Genomic DNA, 16,165 nt, shown 5'->3' on the forward strand with positions numbered 1-16,165 from the left:
TATCCTGATATATATTTAAAATGCATACTACAAACGCGTCACATAGCCATTGTATGTATTAAAATGCTTTTAACTCAAAAAGTGTTTGTCTTAAAATTGTAATGACTTAATAAAACTGTTTGTATGAAAAACGCAAAAAATTTTTTAATCATAAGTTTTGATAAAATCTAAAAATAAAAACATGTATAAATTGTTTTCACCATTATTATAAACTAATAATAAAAAATATGATTTCAACGTAGTCCATGACTATATAAATTATTAAAAATAAAATTATAAAATGTTTAAGAGTTGTCAGTTTAATCTATTCTGTATAAACACGACATTTTACCTGATAAATGTGGCGTAAAATTTCCTGATAACATAGAAATATTGTTTTGTTGAACTAATTCAATATTTCCTTTTCTTTTCAATAAAATTTCTCCATTTTCAACAGAAATATTAAAAATTTGAGACAATGCATGTTGAATGGCAAAAAATGAAAATGGATAGTCTTTCTAATAAAAATCGAAGGTAAATTATTAAATGTTTTATGAAAATTATCAAAATAATTTAATTACAATAAAATAATAAATAAAAAAAAAGGAGATTAATATAATATCTTAAATTAATTATAACATTGATACACAGCTAAGAATATAATTGTTTTACTATGAATTTTTATTGACAGATACAATAAACGATGCACATTTATTATATTTTTTAATAAAAATTTGAAGTTTCACAGTACTGTCTTAGTTTATAAGTTGAAAAAATCTAATTCAAATTTCCAATGCGGAAAATATCTAAAATTACATTTAATTTAAACATTTATAATAATGTAAAATCTTATAATAATAAAAATTTTCCAATGTTTTTTTATGTATGTTTATGGGAATTCAGCTGAACCGTTTTTAACAATTAATTCTTCAAAAAAAAACCCCAAGTTACAATTTAAATATTAAATTTATAAAAATATCTCACAATTACAATATTACACGTATTACCTTGAGATTTACAAAATATTACAATTTTATTTTTTAAAAATGTATAGAATTTTATATGCTTAATTTATATTTTTTAAATCTTACTTTATTCTTTATTTCATTCTTTTTAAATGTATATCAACTTGAGTTTTTTAAATTGAAACATACAAATTTAACTACTTTCGTATTTTTAATACTTGAAAATTATCTAACTAAGAAAAAGACGGATCAATAACAACTTTGGAACCACTATACAAGAAACTATCATTATTTTTATATCTAGGCAAGAGGAGTATTATGGTTTAGAAATTCTAATCATAAAAATAATATTACCATTTAGCCTATTTTAGCTTCGATGCGAAGCTGATAAGGTATTGGTTTTACTATGATGTGTTTTTTTTTGTGTCTGTTACCACTTTTTCTCAGCTCTCACCGAACGGATTTCTTTCAACGATACGTCAAAAGATCACATATCGTATCTAGTCAAAGACATTACCCTTCAAAATTGAAAAAATTTCCCTCGTTCCCCGTAAATGGGGGAAACCTCCAAAAAAATTACAAATTTAAAAATCGCTAATTTTCGAAATTTTTTCAATTTTTTTTACTAAAAACTGCCGTAACTTTTTCAAAAATGAACATATCAATATAATTTTTTTTTNTTTTTCAATTTTTTTTACTAAAAACTGCCGTAACTTTTTCAAAAATGAACATATCAATATAATTCTTTCTTTTATAGATGCTTGATGTCTTTACCTATCATTTGGTATATTTTTTTTGTAAATCTGACACTTAACCTGTCCCACAGGGGCACATGACAACTTTTTCACAAAAAATTAACTTTTTCAACTTAACTTTTGAAAATGTTCCGGAAGGTCTGACACTTTTATATATATCTTAAATTAAAGCTAATGTAATGTACTTTAATTTGAAAAAAAAAATTTCGGACTTTATTATGTCATCACGGTGAAAATGGCTACCTAATGCTATTTTTGTGTGAAATTTCTCGATTTTATATTTTACATTTTTTACTTTATAATGCTATAACAACTTATTGAGAAGTGTAAATAGATGTATAAATAGATAATATAATTTTTATTTGAATCTTGTTTGTCTATTATAACATACGCTGAAATTTATAGGTAAGAAATGGGCATTTAAAAAAAATTGTAATTTGGTGTAACACTACGCTGTTGCTTTAGAGAAATTAAGCAGACTAATTAATAGGACGTTGTAAAAATTAGAAAATAATTTAGATATAAAATAGAATAAAAGGTAAGGAATCAATTTGTGCTTATCATCATTCTAGGTTAAATGAATTCCTCATTAATTTTAAAATTCAAAAGAAGAGACTTATAAAGAATATATAAATAGAGTATTTTAATCCCCTTTTAATTCCTACATATTTTACTGTGCTCTAGTTTTTCTAACTGAAACGGATTTAAAAAAAAAAAACAATCAATATACTTAGTTAAACTATAAAAATTTTAATTTCTCAGATATTTACCAGGTAGTTTTTATGAAATGAATTTAGATTTGGTTACTGTACAAACAAATGACAGCTTACAGTAACATTTTGTAATTAAGTGCACGTCATGTCCCCCTTATGAATTTCCACTACTCTTTCAATTTATATTATCAGTCAGTTGACTTTCTTAATTTTATAATATTCTATTTATCAACTATTTTGATATGTACGTTCTCCTAATAAAATATAGTTAACACCCTTAACCAGTCTGAAAGACTTCTTTAAATTTTGCACTTAGAGTAAGCATAAATTTATAATTTATAAATTTATAAAATACAGTATTTTTTAGTTAATGTAACGAAAAAATGTTAAAAATTAATTTTTTTTTCTTAATATCTGTAATACTTCACCTCATTTGATGGGTTGTAAAAATCTTTTATTGCATTCTTACACTATAAAAAAATAATTAAGTTATCGATTTGACTACCTTTAAAAGTTTATAGTTATTCAGAACTCAATAATTTTATATCTAACATACATTACCACACTAATTAGTATAATAAGATGCATAAGTTTTTAAATTTATACTTATATATATTTAATAAAGCTTTATGAAATTTACTATTTAATTAAATGTGAACTTGGTCCACTAAAAAATTAATTATCAAAATTATGTAAATTGGCATAATACGATAATAGTGATAACTTCATCAGATGATAGATTCACTAATGTTGTATAGATTATTAGGCCAGTCAACGAAGGAGTAATTTTGGCGAATGGCGGAAAAAATTCCCAATCAAATTTTTTTTTTTTTTTAAATTGAATTAAGATATGTGATAATGACATACTAAAAGTCCTCATCGATTGGACTTGAGCTTTTTTTTTTAGTGTCTCGCAAAAGTTCAAAAATATGAGCTTTTTTCATTTTCTCAAAAAATATTTAACTTACAAAAAAAAGTTTCGTACTAAAGTTGTTTAAAAGACAATTTTAGACAAAAAAAGTAAATTATATTTTTTCATTTAAACAAATATATTTCGAGATGCATTACATTTAATATTAGTACTAAAATTTATTTTCCAATTTTTTTATTTTACGGTTACTTTTTATCATGTTATACTTACATTAGACACAATGTTATAAATGCATGTGTGTGTATGTGTGAGTTTATTTATTTATAGTATCTTTAAAGTGCAGTGTATAATAAGATACAACCGATAGAGTGAGTAGGTAATTGATTTGACGCTATATTGTTTAAACCCAACTAAACGCTAAATTGTACATTTCGAAACAACAATCATATTATGTCAATTGCCACCGGAATTTCTGGTAATATTTTTCTTTTTCTTTGCCTTAATCCCAACTACTTGGGGTCGGCCACCCTCATCCTAAACTTCCACTTGACACGATCTCCCACATCTTCTACGCTCACATCAGCTGTCCTCAAATCGCATTCAATAGCATCCCTCCATCTCTTTTTTGGTCTTCCTCTATCTCTTCTTCCTTCAACATTCATTTCTATAACTGTTCTTGCCTATTTTTTGTTTTGTTTGGAGTGTTAGTATGTGTTTAGCCTAGATAATAGTAACATTGTTCCTGAAATACATATACGGATTTTTGAGTAGTTTTTTTGTGATTTTTGAGATAATTATTTAAAAATTTTTAGTTATAAATTAATATTTTTAAAATAATTTTGGTTTAAATTAATTTAACTTAGATTTTTTTTAATTGAAATATTCATCTTAACTATTTTTAATATTGAAAAAATACTTAGTTAAAAACAACTGGCCAATAATTACTGTTGAACAATTATTTCAATAGAAATTATTTGTATATATAGGCAAGAAATATTATGGAACAAAATGTCTAATCATAAGTATAATATTAATTACGCTTCATACACATTTATTATTAAGCAATTATTAAAAATACTAATAGTTATTATAGATTGGTCATTANAAATACTAATAGTTATTATAGATCATTCATTAACTTAGTTAAATATTTTCTATAATATGAACCTTAAATATATACACACTTCTTTACAAAAATTATTGCTGATAATTAAATTAAAAAAATAATTCTTTTTAATAATTGTTATACCTCACCTCATCTGAATCAATCACTTCATAGGGTTCATTTTCCTACAAAATAATTTTTTATTAATTATTAATATGAATCTTTGATTCTTTAACAGATTTTCTTCTAGCAAAATAAAGTTAACACCCTTCACTAGTCTAAGAAACTTTTTTACATTGTTAAAAAATGTTTTATTGCTTTGTTACACTAAAAAAAAAAAAAAAGTTAAGTTGTCAATTTGATTATCTTAAAAATCTTACAGATATTCAGAACTATATAATTTCATATCTATCTTACATTACTACATTAAATTGTATACCACAATTCCACAATGGATGCGTATTTAAAATTTTATTTATATATTTTTAACTAATGATTTATGAACTATATTTTAATAGTTTTTTAAATATGTATGTCAGTTTCAAAAAAAAATTTATTAGCAAATTAAGGACACAGCAATAGCTAATCTGCTATCATCGTTTTTAGTAGAACTTTTCATTAGTAGGTTTGAAAAAAATTTAAAAACACCTTAGTGTTTTTCTGAAAATTTGTGTCAGGTATACAGATGATATTTTTACAGATATAAACAAAGATTTTAATACGGAGGTCTTCATAAAACATCTAAATTATTTTTATGCATAGATTACAAACAGGATGTAGAGCAAAAATTGCCTTTTTTGGACTTATTAGTTAAAAAAGTAGGGGGAACTAAATTTAGATATTTATCGTAAAAACACATGCACGTTCAGGTTTATTCCAAATAACTCAAACGATAGTTGGTAACACAAAATGGCAGCTTTTAACAATATAGTTTTAAGATAGGTAATAGTCTGATGAATAAAATAGATTTTGATAAAGAACTGACGGTCATAAGGGAAACAGATAGATTTAATGGTATAACGAAAATATAATTTCAAAATTAGTCCGAACACAAAATTGAAATTAAGAAAGGAAGGCGTACACTCACTAGCATGGGGAACAAAAAGTAATTAGATCACCCATTTTATAGTATCTTGGCTTTTAAATAAGATAGCTAGAATTTTTATGTATTTTGGTATTAGTTTATTGACATTTAAGATCAATAATTCAAAATATTTATGAAGTAATCCTAAAGATAAGTAGAATAAAGGAAAAAATCGGGAAATTATAAAATACAATGTGAAAATTGTAATAAATGTTTGTAGAACAAACAAAAAGAAATATAGACGTCATGTTTAATAACACATTTCTTACACTTCTTTACAAAAATATTGCTGATAATTAAATTAAAAAAATAATTCTCTGTAATATTTGTTACACCTCACCTCATCTGAATAATCAATCACTTCATAGGATCCATTTTCCTACAAAACAAATTTTTTTAATTATTAATATGACTCTTTGATACTTTAACAAATTCTCTCTAACAAAATAAAGTTAACACCCTTCACTAGTCTGAGAAACTTTTTCACATTGCGAAAAAATTGTTTATTGCCTTGTTACACTACAAAAAAATAATTAAGTTGTCAATTTGACAACCTTAAATAGTTGTAGATATTTAAAGTTTATAGATATGCAGAATTAATTAATTTCATATCTATCTTACATTACTAATTTAGTAATAATGAAAAATACCTAATTAAAAACAACTGGTCAAAGGCAAGGAATATTATGGAACAAAATGTCTAATCATAAGTATAATATTAATTACGCTTCATACACATTTATTATTAAGCAATTATTAAAAATACTAATAGTTATTATAGATCATTCATTAACTTAGTTAAATATTTTCTATAATATGAACCTTAAATATATACACACTTCTTTACAAAAATTATTGCTGATAATTAAATTAAAAAAATAATTCTTTTTAATAATTGTTATACCTCACCTCATCTGAATCAATCACTTCATAGGGTTCATTTTCCTACAAAATAATTTTTTATTAATTATTAATATGACTGCTGATAATTAAAAATAATTCTTTTTAATAATTGTTATACCTCACCTCATCTGAATCAGTCACTTCATTGAGAACATATTCCTACAAAATACATTTTTTAACTATTAATATGACTTTTTAATTCTTTAACAGATTTTCTTCTGGCAAAATAAAGTTAACACCGTTCACTAGTCCGAGAAATTTTTTCACATTGTGCACTTGGATTGACATTAAATTTTTCATTCATAAATTTATGAAGAATGGATTCAGCATTTTGGTTTTTAAATAATAAACTTCCTTAGGTGGGGGGTTTGATTTGAATTTGAATCATATTGAAGGCTAAAGTAATTTACTGTTCTAACTATATTATATTATAAAAGTAGATTATTATGTGCATAAAATCAGTTACTTCAAGCTACTAAATGTTAGTAATAAAGGTATATAAAAATAATAATTTTAAATACTTCATCTAGCGGATTTCTTTTGGAGTTTGGCGCCCCAGTTGAAAACGTAGGTATGGCATTTAAACACATGAAACAAAGTAATATTCCAAAACGAAAATAGAAATTCATTTTTAATAATGATAATATACGAGTTAGTAAAACGTGAAAATAATTTTTATTATTAAATTAATTTAGTTTATATAGTGCATTGCATTCTATTTTGATAAATCTAGAATGTTCTAATCTAAATTAATTAATTATCTTGTTTACTGAAATTGTACGTTTATAAAAATTATTTACATATTATCAGATAAATTATATGTATTTATTCTCGAATAATATTTAGTATAAAAATATCAATTCTTTTAAAAAAAATACAGACAATAATTTCAAATTTAATCAAGTGTACAATTTTTCATTGCAATGTTTTTCTAAGCCAAACAGTATAAGATTTTGAACAAAAATTGCTACGCAACGATAAATATAAAAAAAATATTATAAACTAAAATAGAAAAATTTAAATATGTTTAATAATAAAATGTAATAAATATATGGTTCACAGTTGGTACCGAGGGCATCACAATTATAATATAATAAATCATTAGGCATTTTTATTAGCATCTAATAATTATTAGAGGTTATTGTGTGGACATCATAATTATTGAGATGCGCACTCACATATATATGGAGTCCGAATATAAACTATGCGTATGAACTTGAAAAAAAAAATTTGAAAATCATCTTTGGACAAGTTTGTAAAAAACATCAAGTTTTATATTTAAACCACAATCACGGGCAAAAAAATATCCTCATTTACGTGAATGATTTTTCCAAAATAATGTCAACAAGTTCTTTCATTAAAAATAATTTTTTGAAAACATAGAGCATTAAATAATTTTTCAAGAATTGACAAATTATTCAATGTTCATCAAATAATAAAATTCTTCTTTTATTTTATCTATTATTATATTATTTCTTATTATTAATTGGTATTTTCATTTCATTATAACAGTATTGAAAAAATAAGTGTTATTATTAAACAAAACACATTTTTAAAGCTAGTAATCGTTAAAAATAAACTTATTTTTATATAGTTGAAAAAATATTAAATTAATAGAAGGTTATAAATTTATTTAAAAATAAACTTAATCACTGGCAGAAAAACATAAATTAAATTTGTATAAATATAAAAAAAATATTTCATAGTTGCAAATAAATTTTAAAGCTGATAGAATAAAAATGTCATCCTTGAAATAATGTACGATAAAAACACGTCATTGAAATCAATAAAAATAATTATTTAAACTTTAATTAAAATTAAATAGATGTATAATTTTTTTAATTTACAGATAATAATTTAAAATTCAACCATACCGTAATTAATATAATTCTAAATTCCTTTACGTCCTAATGATATTATTAAAAAACACGTTTTTTTTTAAATAAATAGTGTAATTTTGATATATATTATTAAAAATTCAAAAATAAATATGACATTTTCATCATTACTTATCCAGATTTCCCCTTACACTGTATGCATTAAAAAATTCAAATAATTTGTTTTTAGGAATTCAAGTCTCTCCAATACTTCACTTTAACTTCACACATATGTGTAAATAAATTCACAAAACAATAGTTTGAAATATAACTAAGCAGTATTTAATTCATCTAAGAAAAATATATTTAACAATTTAGTAAACTGATAATAACATAAAAAACAAATAAAAAAACTCTACGGATTAATATATTTATAAGAATCCTCTATGGAATTTCACAAAATTTATTTTTCAAAAATAAGTTTTTCTGCATACTCTTTTATGATGATGTCTTTCTCATTAATATCGCCACAAAGAAGAACTTTTTTTAAATTTACTTCATCCTTTTTGAATTGTGGAGATGTATTTACAAAAAATATTTTTATACTAACATCCTCATCATATAAGGAAATAATAAAATATTTATTTTAATTTAGAACATCAATCTGCTTGTCAAAATAGAAATAAAGCATAATGAAATATGATTACTACCTCTTTCCTTAACAATTCTTATAATATATACTGAGTGATTGATTAAGCAATAGACACTCATTTCCTATTAGCTAAAATTTTTTTTAATTTTCGTAAAGAAAAAATATGTTTAATTTAAAAATCTCAACAATACATGTCAATCTATTTAATCAATCATTTTTTTTTTTTTTAATAATATACGTTTTCAAATTGTCAAAAATAATTTTTTTTTTTCAAATTTTTTCAAAAAAATTTTATATGAAGAGTACAGGAAAAAAACGGTAGTAGTCAATTTTTATTTTCTTGTTTAATTCAATAATCTATTAGCAGTAGTATCAATAATTTTATTATTATTAATTTGGTGAAAAATTATTTCATTTTACTAATATTTAAGAATTTTTTTTTTTATTAAAGAAAGGAAGGCGGGAAGTAGCGCAGTGGACACACTAGATGTTAACAAAACTCTAGTGTTAAGCCACGCCTGTCGCCGTTGATTTTAGAAATACCAGTTCCTCACAGGTATCTGGTAACGACAAGGCAAGGCCTTTAGTAGAAAAAAAAATAAATTAAAGAAATAAGACAATATAGTTTTGTTTTTAATCTCCTGAAAAAATTACATAAATTGACTATTACCATTTTAGACGTGTAATCCGGTAACCACAGTCAGTGAATCTATGAGTGCATTATGATTTTAAGATGTGAATATGGCAAAATGCCGGGGTAACAACAGGTTACTATAGTGTAAAATGTATTAAGAATATGCGTGCCTGCTATTTTATTAAATTCTCTCAGGGTAAGGTATGAAAATACGTATTCTGACGTTGACAAAACACGTTTGTTCCTAAAATCCTACCTATTTTTTCGCTTTATTACTTTCATTAAAAATTATTAAACACTCGTATAAAAACTTGATACATATTATAGATGCAAATAGTGTTCTGAACTTGGAAGTACTTAAAGTACTAGAGGTACAAACATATTTTCCTAACTCCACTCAAATTAATGTACCTACCTTGTTTTTATCTATTTATAAATAAAAAACATTATATACTTCATTCACCTTTCCCTAATACTGTATTATTTCAACTATAATTGTCGAAACCAAAACATATTACTATAAAGTATAAGTAAATTATACTGGAGTTAATGTACACACTTACAAATTTACAATTATCTATAACATTAAACATTTTTTTACTACTACTGTGGTATCTTAATAATTATTATTGAAATCAAAACATATTTCTATGTACTATATTTCTATATACTATACTAAATGTACTATATTTCACTTTGTATTTTTAATACATACACAATGATATAAAAATTTATTATATTTTTGTGTAAAATAAATTTAAAAATTTAGTGTTGTAATGTGACTTTTATTGCAAGATTCTGTTAGTTATCATCTGGTATGTAATAAATAAGGTACACTTTACGCAATGTATACCTTATTTATCAAACGATATAATTATAAGTTCTTCTTCATCCATGATACAGGAAACGAAAAACCTTTTAATGTTTCAGCAATATAGAATAAAAGGGAACAAACAAAATGTCTAATACAGAAATTCGTAGCTGCGTCAGGTTGGCGTAAAACAAGTGCACGAGACGCAGTTTATTTTATTCAAGCAACAGTTGAAGCTTTATGTCTTATTATAAATAAGTGTTCAGTACATAGTTTCATGTACATTACAAATGTCACGTGCAATTTTAACTTTTAATGTAGCAAAACATAAATTGAGTACTCGTATATATTAAAAGCATTAATAATTACCTAGTAAAAAATCGTAAAATAATGATTAAAATAAAATAAAAAACTCTATACAGCGTAGTAGAAGACAACTGAATAAATGAAATATATATTTTGAGTTATAAACAAAAAACTCGGTAACACCGTTTTCAAACCGTTCAACGTGTCATGTGGTGATATAAACGTACGGTGCAACCTTCCTAGTGTACTGGGGCCCTAAGTGTTCTATAGTCAATATGAATGATTAGAAAAACGATTTTCTAATCGAATTTTAAATAAACGAAATCGTTACACAAAATCTGTGACTGTTTTTTATGTGTAAAAGATTCTATAAATTCAATATTTTTCTTATAAATATAATTTAATAATGTACCATAATTTCATTTTGTTGAATAAGTATCCTTTTGAGAGAGTATATTTTATTGAAAGATTGACACCATTATTTTTTAAAGCTTCCTCCGGCCTAGCCAAAACAAGATTCAAAAATATTTATATTTAAGTAAAAGGCTGGCCTAATGTGTCCCGGCGCTAACGCCTTGAAAGGATGCGATACAATAATCACCAAGACAAAAATTAAACACTAAAAATATATTCGTAAGTTTCTTTGCGTTGTCTGCCGGCGCGATGTTCGTTACAACAAAAACATTAGCAACGTAACTATCTACCTAATTAGAAAAGCTCACAAAAATATATACCATTAAATGAATAATTAAAGGTGGGTTGGGTTTATTATAAAAATAAAATAATTTTTGAAATTACCAAAAGAACTGATTTTAATAAGAAGTAATGGACATTTTTAGTTAGAGGAGATTAATGTAACGATCCGTAGTGTGATGTTGAACGCTGTAGACCTTAATTAATAGTTAAATGCAATTGGCTGGACTTAATTGAGAATCTATATATAGACTTTACTGTAAATCTGTATAAGAATTAGATTTCATTCCCTAATTGATTATTTTGTGTTTTAAAGAAGTGAATCCTGTATTGGTGATCTTGTAAATTCATATGTGACATACATGTACAAAAGATAATATCATATAACATCCTAATATTACAAGTGATACCATTATATTACACTTGCTAATATATGCTAAATATTACCACAATACATCTCTTGATATTCTTTACGTCAACTACTTAACTACGTTACCCAAAAGTAAGATACAGCTGCAGACTGTCGATACACTAACATAGAGTACTACTGCTATATTAATTATAATATTTTGTTTTTTTCACATTATTCGGTACAATTAAGGCTGTTCGTTAATTAGGACCACACTAATATTTTAAAACTATCAAATGTAATAAAAAAATATTAGTTTCTCATGAAAATTTTTGGTAAAAATGAAAATAACTAAAAATTATTTTCGGTAAATATTAAATCATCTAAAAACAATTTTCATCTATTGAATAATATGAAAAAAAGGCCTAGAAACAAAATATTTACTTATACTGGCGCAGATTCCACGTAAGACAATATTAACAAAGACCACTAGTTTTTATGAAGAAGTTTTTACTGGAAAAAGTAAACCAGTGCTCTCGAGTGAAATTCCAGAGATGCTATGTAATTTTTTGTAATTAGTTTCTATTATAGAAACCCTTTGCTTATGCGTCACAAATATTTCAGGGAGAAAATGAGTCACATATGACGTTTAGAAATGACGGACTATATTGTATGTAGCCGTGTCATTATATATGAAATGTTGTTCGATTTTTTTTTTTTTGTTATTACAATTTTACTACACTAAGGAAAGTACTTCGTAATTATTATTTTTAATTTATTAAATATACTTTAATTTTAAAGAATAAAGTTGGTCTAGCTATTAATAGTGAAGAAATTATGTTATTGTTTTGTTTTATATTTTTTAATTTCTATAATTACCTTCCCCCCTAACTTTTGCTATTTAATTTCTTATAGGACATTCATTTAAAAAATGAGACATTTCAATGAGAAAATATATTGGGGCCTAGCGCACCGTCTAATTTGTATTTTAGTTAAATTGGTATCTATTTTTATTTTTTAACTATAAAATGGAGAATGTTCTTATTAAAATTTTGACTGATTGATTGACAGTTTTATACTATTATGCGGTTCGGTTTAGGTTGTATGCGATAAGTATACATATTTATTATGCATTTTGTATTATTTGTATTTTACGTTTATTTAATATTTTACATAATTATATTTCGACTTTTTTGAATACTTTTTTTAAAGAAATTTTTGATGCATTATACAATATTTAATTGGTCTATGGAATAATCTTGAAAAAATTATTAAAAATAGAATAAAAAAAAATTAAAAGGGGAAGTCGACCTAAATATGGCCTCCTAATTGCTATATAGTTCATATTTCAAATACTTTTTATTCAAGACGTTTTTCTTTAGCTATTGCAATAAAAATGTTTTATTTATTTATTCACGGTAAAATTAAAACCTTACTGAAAAACAGCAATTTAATATCATCCTTTGCAAAACATTTACTAGTGCTATTTAAAACAATTACGTGTGTTCATTTAAATTATTCTCGAAAAATTTGTCATTGTTTAGTTAATATATTTAATTGTCAGACCATAAAAAATTCGCAAACATAACTAAATTTTTTTAATTTAAGAAGATAATCTGAACTAAAGCGTCAAAAAAAAAAAAGCATTGCAAAATTTTAAAAACATTTAAATGATAAATCATCTTTGTTTCAATTTTTGTCTTTAAATTAAAACTAATTTTACATCCATGTATAGAGCCATGCTAAGGGGGGGATAGAAGAAAGTGCCCTAGGGCGCCATAAAAATCGATGGGATGTTCACACATTATTTCACAATGCATCGTCACGTGGTTCACTACGATTTTGAACGACGAGGTCACTTTTCTATCTTTATCTTTTTCAATAATTGTATAGTCAAAGGCAATTTTCTCGTACTGACTGGCAATATATTTGTTCAAGTCATCCAAATCGTACGTACCAACGGGCAGTGTTACTTTCAGCAAGGGTTCCTGACCGGGCAATCCAAAAACGATTATATTGTTAGTTTTATCAATGTTTGGNAAACGATTATATTGTTAGTTTTATCAATGTTTGACATTGTGTTCCAAGTGTGTAAGCTCAACAGCCCAATTTCACAGTTATCGTCAACGTTAATGTGTGGATGAAATCGGCATTCAATTTGTGATCCCCAACCGGTCACGGTTACCGATGACGGCTTTGTGTTCGATGACATTTTTTTTGTTCTATAAGAAATTTTAAACACAAGTGTCTACAATTTGTTTCGTCGAAATTCTGATAGTTTCTATAGTTGTATGTAATTTTACAGCCGTTAAAATACCGTAACACTTCCAATGGCGGCGGTAAATTACCAAAACTATCAAAGTACGTAACCTGTTCACCACGTTTACTGTATGCTATCCAATGTGTTCTGCTATTTCTCGATACGTCCAGATTAATCACGCCCATTTCATTTCTATGTGGTTGTGCACGTGGTAATGTGTCACGACAAAATACACCATGAAATACACGTGGATCTGTAATAAACAAAAAACAAGCTAAGCTATGTAATGGAGGTGAGGGGAAGAACGAAAGAATAGAGTCGTATCTCGGGGTCGAACTTTATTTATTTATTAAATAATAAAATATACCTACCTCATTTATTCCTATTTTTTTGTTTATTACGTGATTTTTTTTTAGAAGTAAGACATTCAAATAAATATTCGCACTTACCTTTATTTCCTTTAGTAATTGATTGTGTTGGTTTTATGGTGATTTCTTCTTTCAGTGTTAACTGTCGTTTATACTGTCTTGCGTTTATTTCGATAAATTAGTATCTCTGTGTATATAAGACTTAAAAAAGGGGATTCTCTACAATGGGACCTGCGTCTATTATAATTTTATCACTTTCTTTTATTTTAAATTCCTTTTATATTATACTATGTTTTTACTAATAATATTTTCGATGAATTCCCTACAGTCGATATCGATATTCTTAAAATTTACTCTGAACTAGTCAAAATATAATTATAAGAATATGTCTATCTATATTCAAAATATAATTAACAAGACTGTGGTGGCCCAGCGTTTCTCAGCGTAAAGCCTTGGCTGGCGCGGACACAGTTACCTCGTTAATATATTTAAAATATTATTTCAATACACCTTTTGTTATACTTTACGTCAACTGCCTACACGTTACCGAAAGGTAATTGGCATAGTCTTTTATGGCTGGCGGGTACACACGCAGAGAATATTTCCAAGGTGTAGTTTCCTATCTTACGGACTATATATTTTATGAAGAACTTTACCCGGACTACTAGCTCTAGAACTGGCTTGTCGACGGATATAGAGCACTTCAAAAATACTCTTTTATAAGTTTAGTATTACTCTGTACCTCAACTGCCTACACGTTACCGAAAGGTAATTGGCATAGTCCCTTAAGGCTGTCGGGTACACAGGCATAAAGTACTACTACTAAAACTAGTTAATTCTAATCACAAATTATGCTTCTTCATTTAGTTCGGCACATTTAAGGCTGTTCATAAATGTAGGGCACAATAAGCTTTATTATGAATATACGATAATGTATAAGGCTATTATGCCTGTATAAATAAAATTACGCTTCTTCACTCTTTTCGGCACATTTGAGGCTGTCCAGAAATGAAGGGCACAATAATATTTAAAATTTTCATATATTACAAACTATGTATAAATAAATAAAATTACGCTTCTTCACTCTTTTCGGCACATTTGAGGCTGTCCAGAAGATCGTCAAAAGAAGTCCAAAAGAAAAGGCGAGAGTCGAGAGAGAGTTGAGAGAGTCAAGAGAGAGTCGAGAGAGTCCCTTTTTACGAGAAAAATGGCTTTTTATACGCCGAATGAAGTAAGCCAGCGATCTCTATTGAAATTCCTANCTTTTTATACGCCGGATGAAGTAAGCCAGCGATCTCTATTGAAATTCCTAAGATGTTAGATAATTATTTGTGATTGGTTAATTGTGATAGAAACCCTGCCGTGGGCGTAGTTAATGAATTGTAGGGGACTGGTTTGAAACATGTGTTGATAAATAGTTATTTTTATTACCCTAAAAGGGAAACATTCCTTAGATGATTTTTGGCTTTATTCAAATATATGTGATATTTAGTACATGTGTTAATAATTATACTACAGATCGAACACACAACGAGCGAAATGCTCTATTTCATTGTCGTATACAGCGGAATTAGTTTTTTTTCACTCTCTGTTTTTAACGACTTTTTTGTGGTTTCTTCTTCTTCTCGATCCGGTAACCCACTTTAACACCAGTCCGTCCATTGTGATTGAATTCACTTGCAACCTTTACTACGTTTGCAGCTCCGCCAGCTAGTGCTCCTAGTGCTGACAAACCGGCAAAAATTCGAATTAACGGCAACACTCCTCCGCTTTTCGGGATATTTAGTATGCGAGGTACACTCATCGGACTCTTCTTGATGATCACACGTCTAGCAGCGAGCAAAGCTTTTCGTGCAGCATTTTTCAACAATGTCGGAGACGCCGTCACTTTTTTTTTTTT

At 26.1% G+C, this 16,165-nt stretch overlaps 1 protein-coding gene across 1 annotated transcript; it reads right to left on the bottom strand.

Moving 5' to 3' along the window:
- Positions 1-331: 331 nt before the first annotated feature.
- Positions 332-7,062, bottom strand: LOC126894999 (uncharacterized; the record flags this gene model as incomplete). Its single annotated transcript, XM_050666451.1, is given in 7 exon segments — positions 332-497; positions 2,841-2,882; positions 4,538-4,573; positions 5,813-5,851; positions 6,382-6,417; positions 6,499-6,534; positions 6,897-7,062. Coding segments are annotated over 7 exon segments (463 nt in total), but the record flags the coding sequence as incomplete, so codon positions are not given.
- Between the last annotated feature and the right edge of the window lie 9,103 nt (positions 7,063-16,165).

Source organism: Daktulosphaira vitifoliae, unplaced genomic scaffold (genome assembly GCF_025091365.1).
Source record: "Daktulosphaira vitifoliae isolate Bord-2020 unplaced genomic scaffold, ASM2509136v1 Scaffold_1, whole genome shotgun sequence".
In the NCBI taxonomy this organism is placed as follows: Eukaryota; Metazoa; Arthropoda; class Insecta; order Hemiptera; family Phylloxeridae; genus Daktulosphaira; species Daktulosphaira vitifoliae.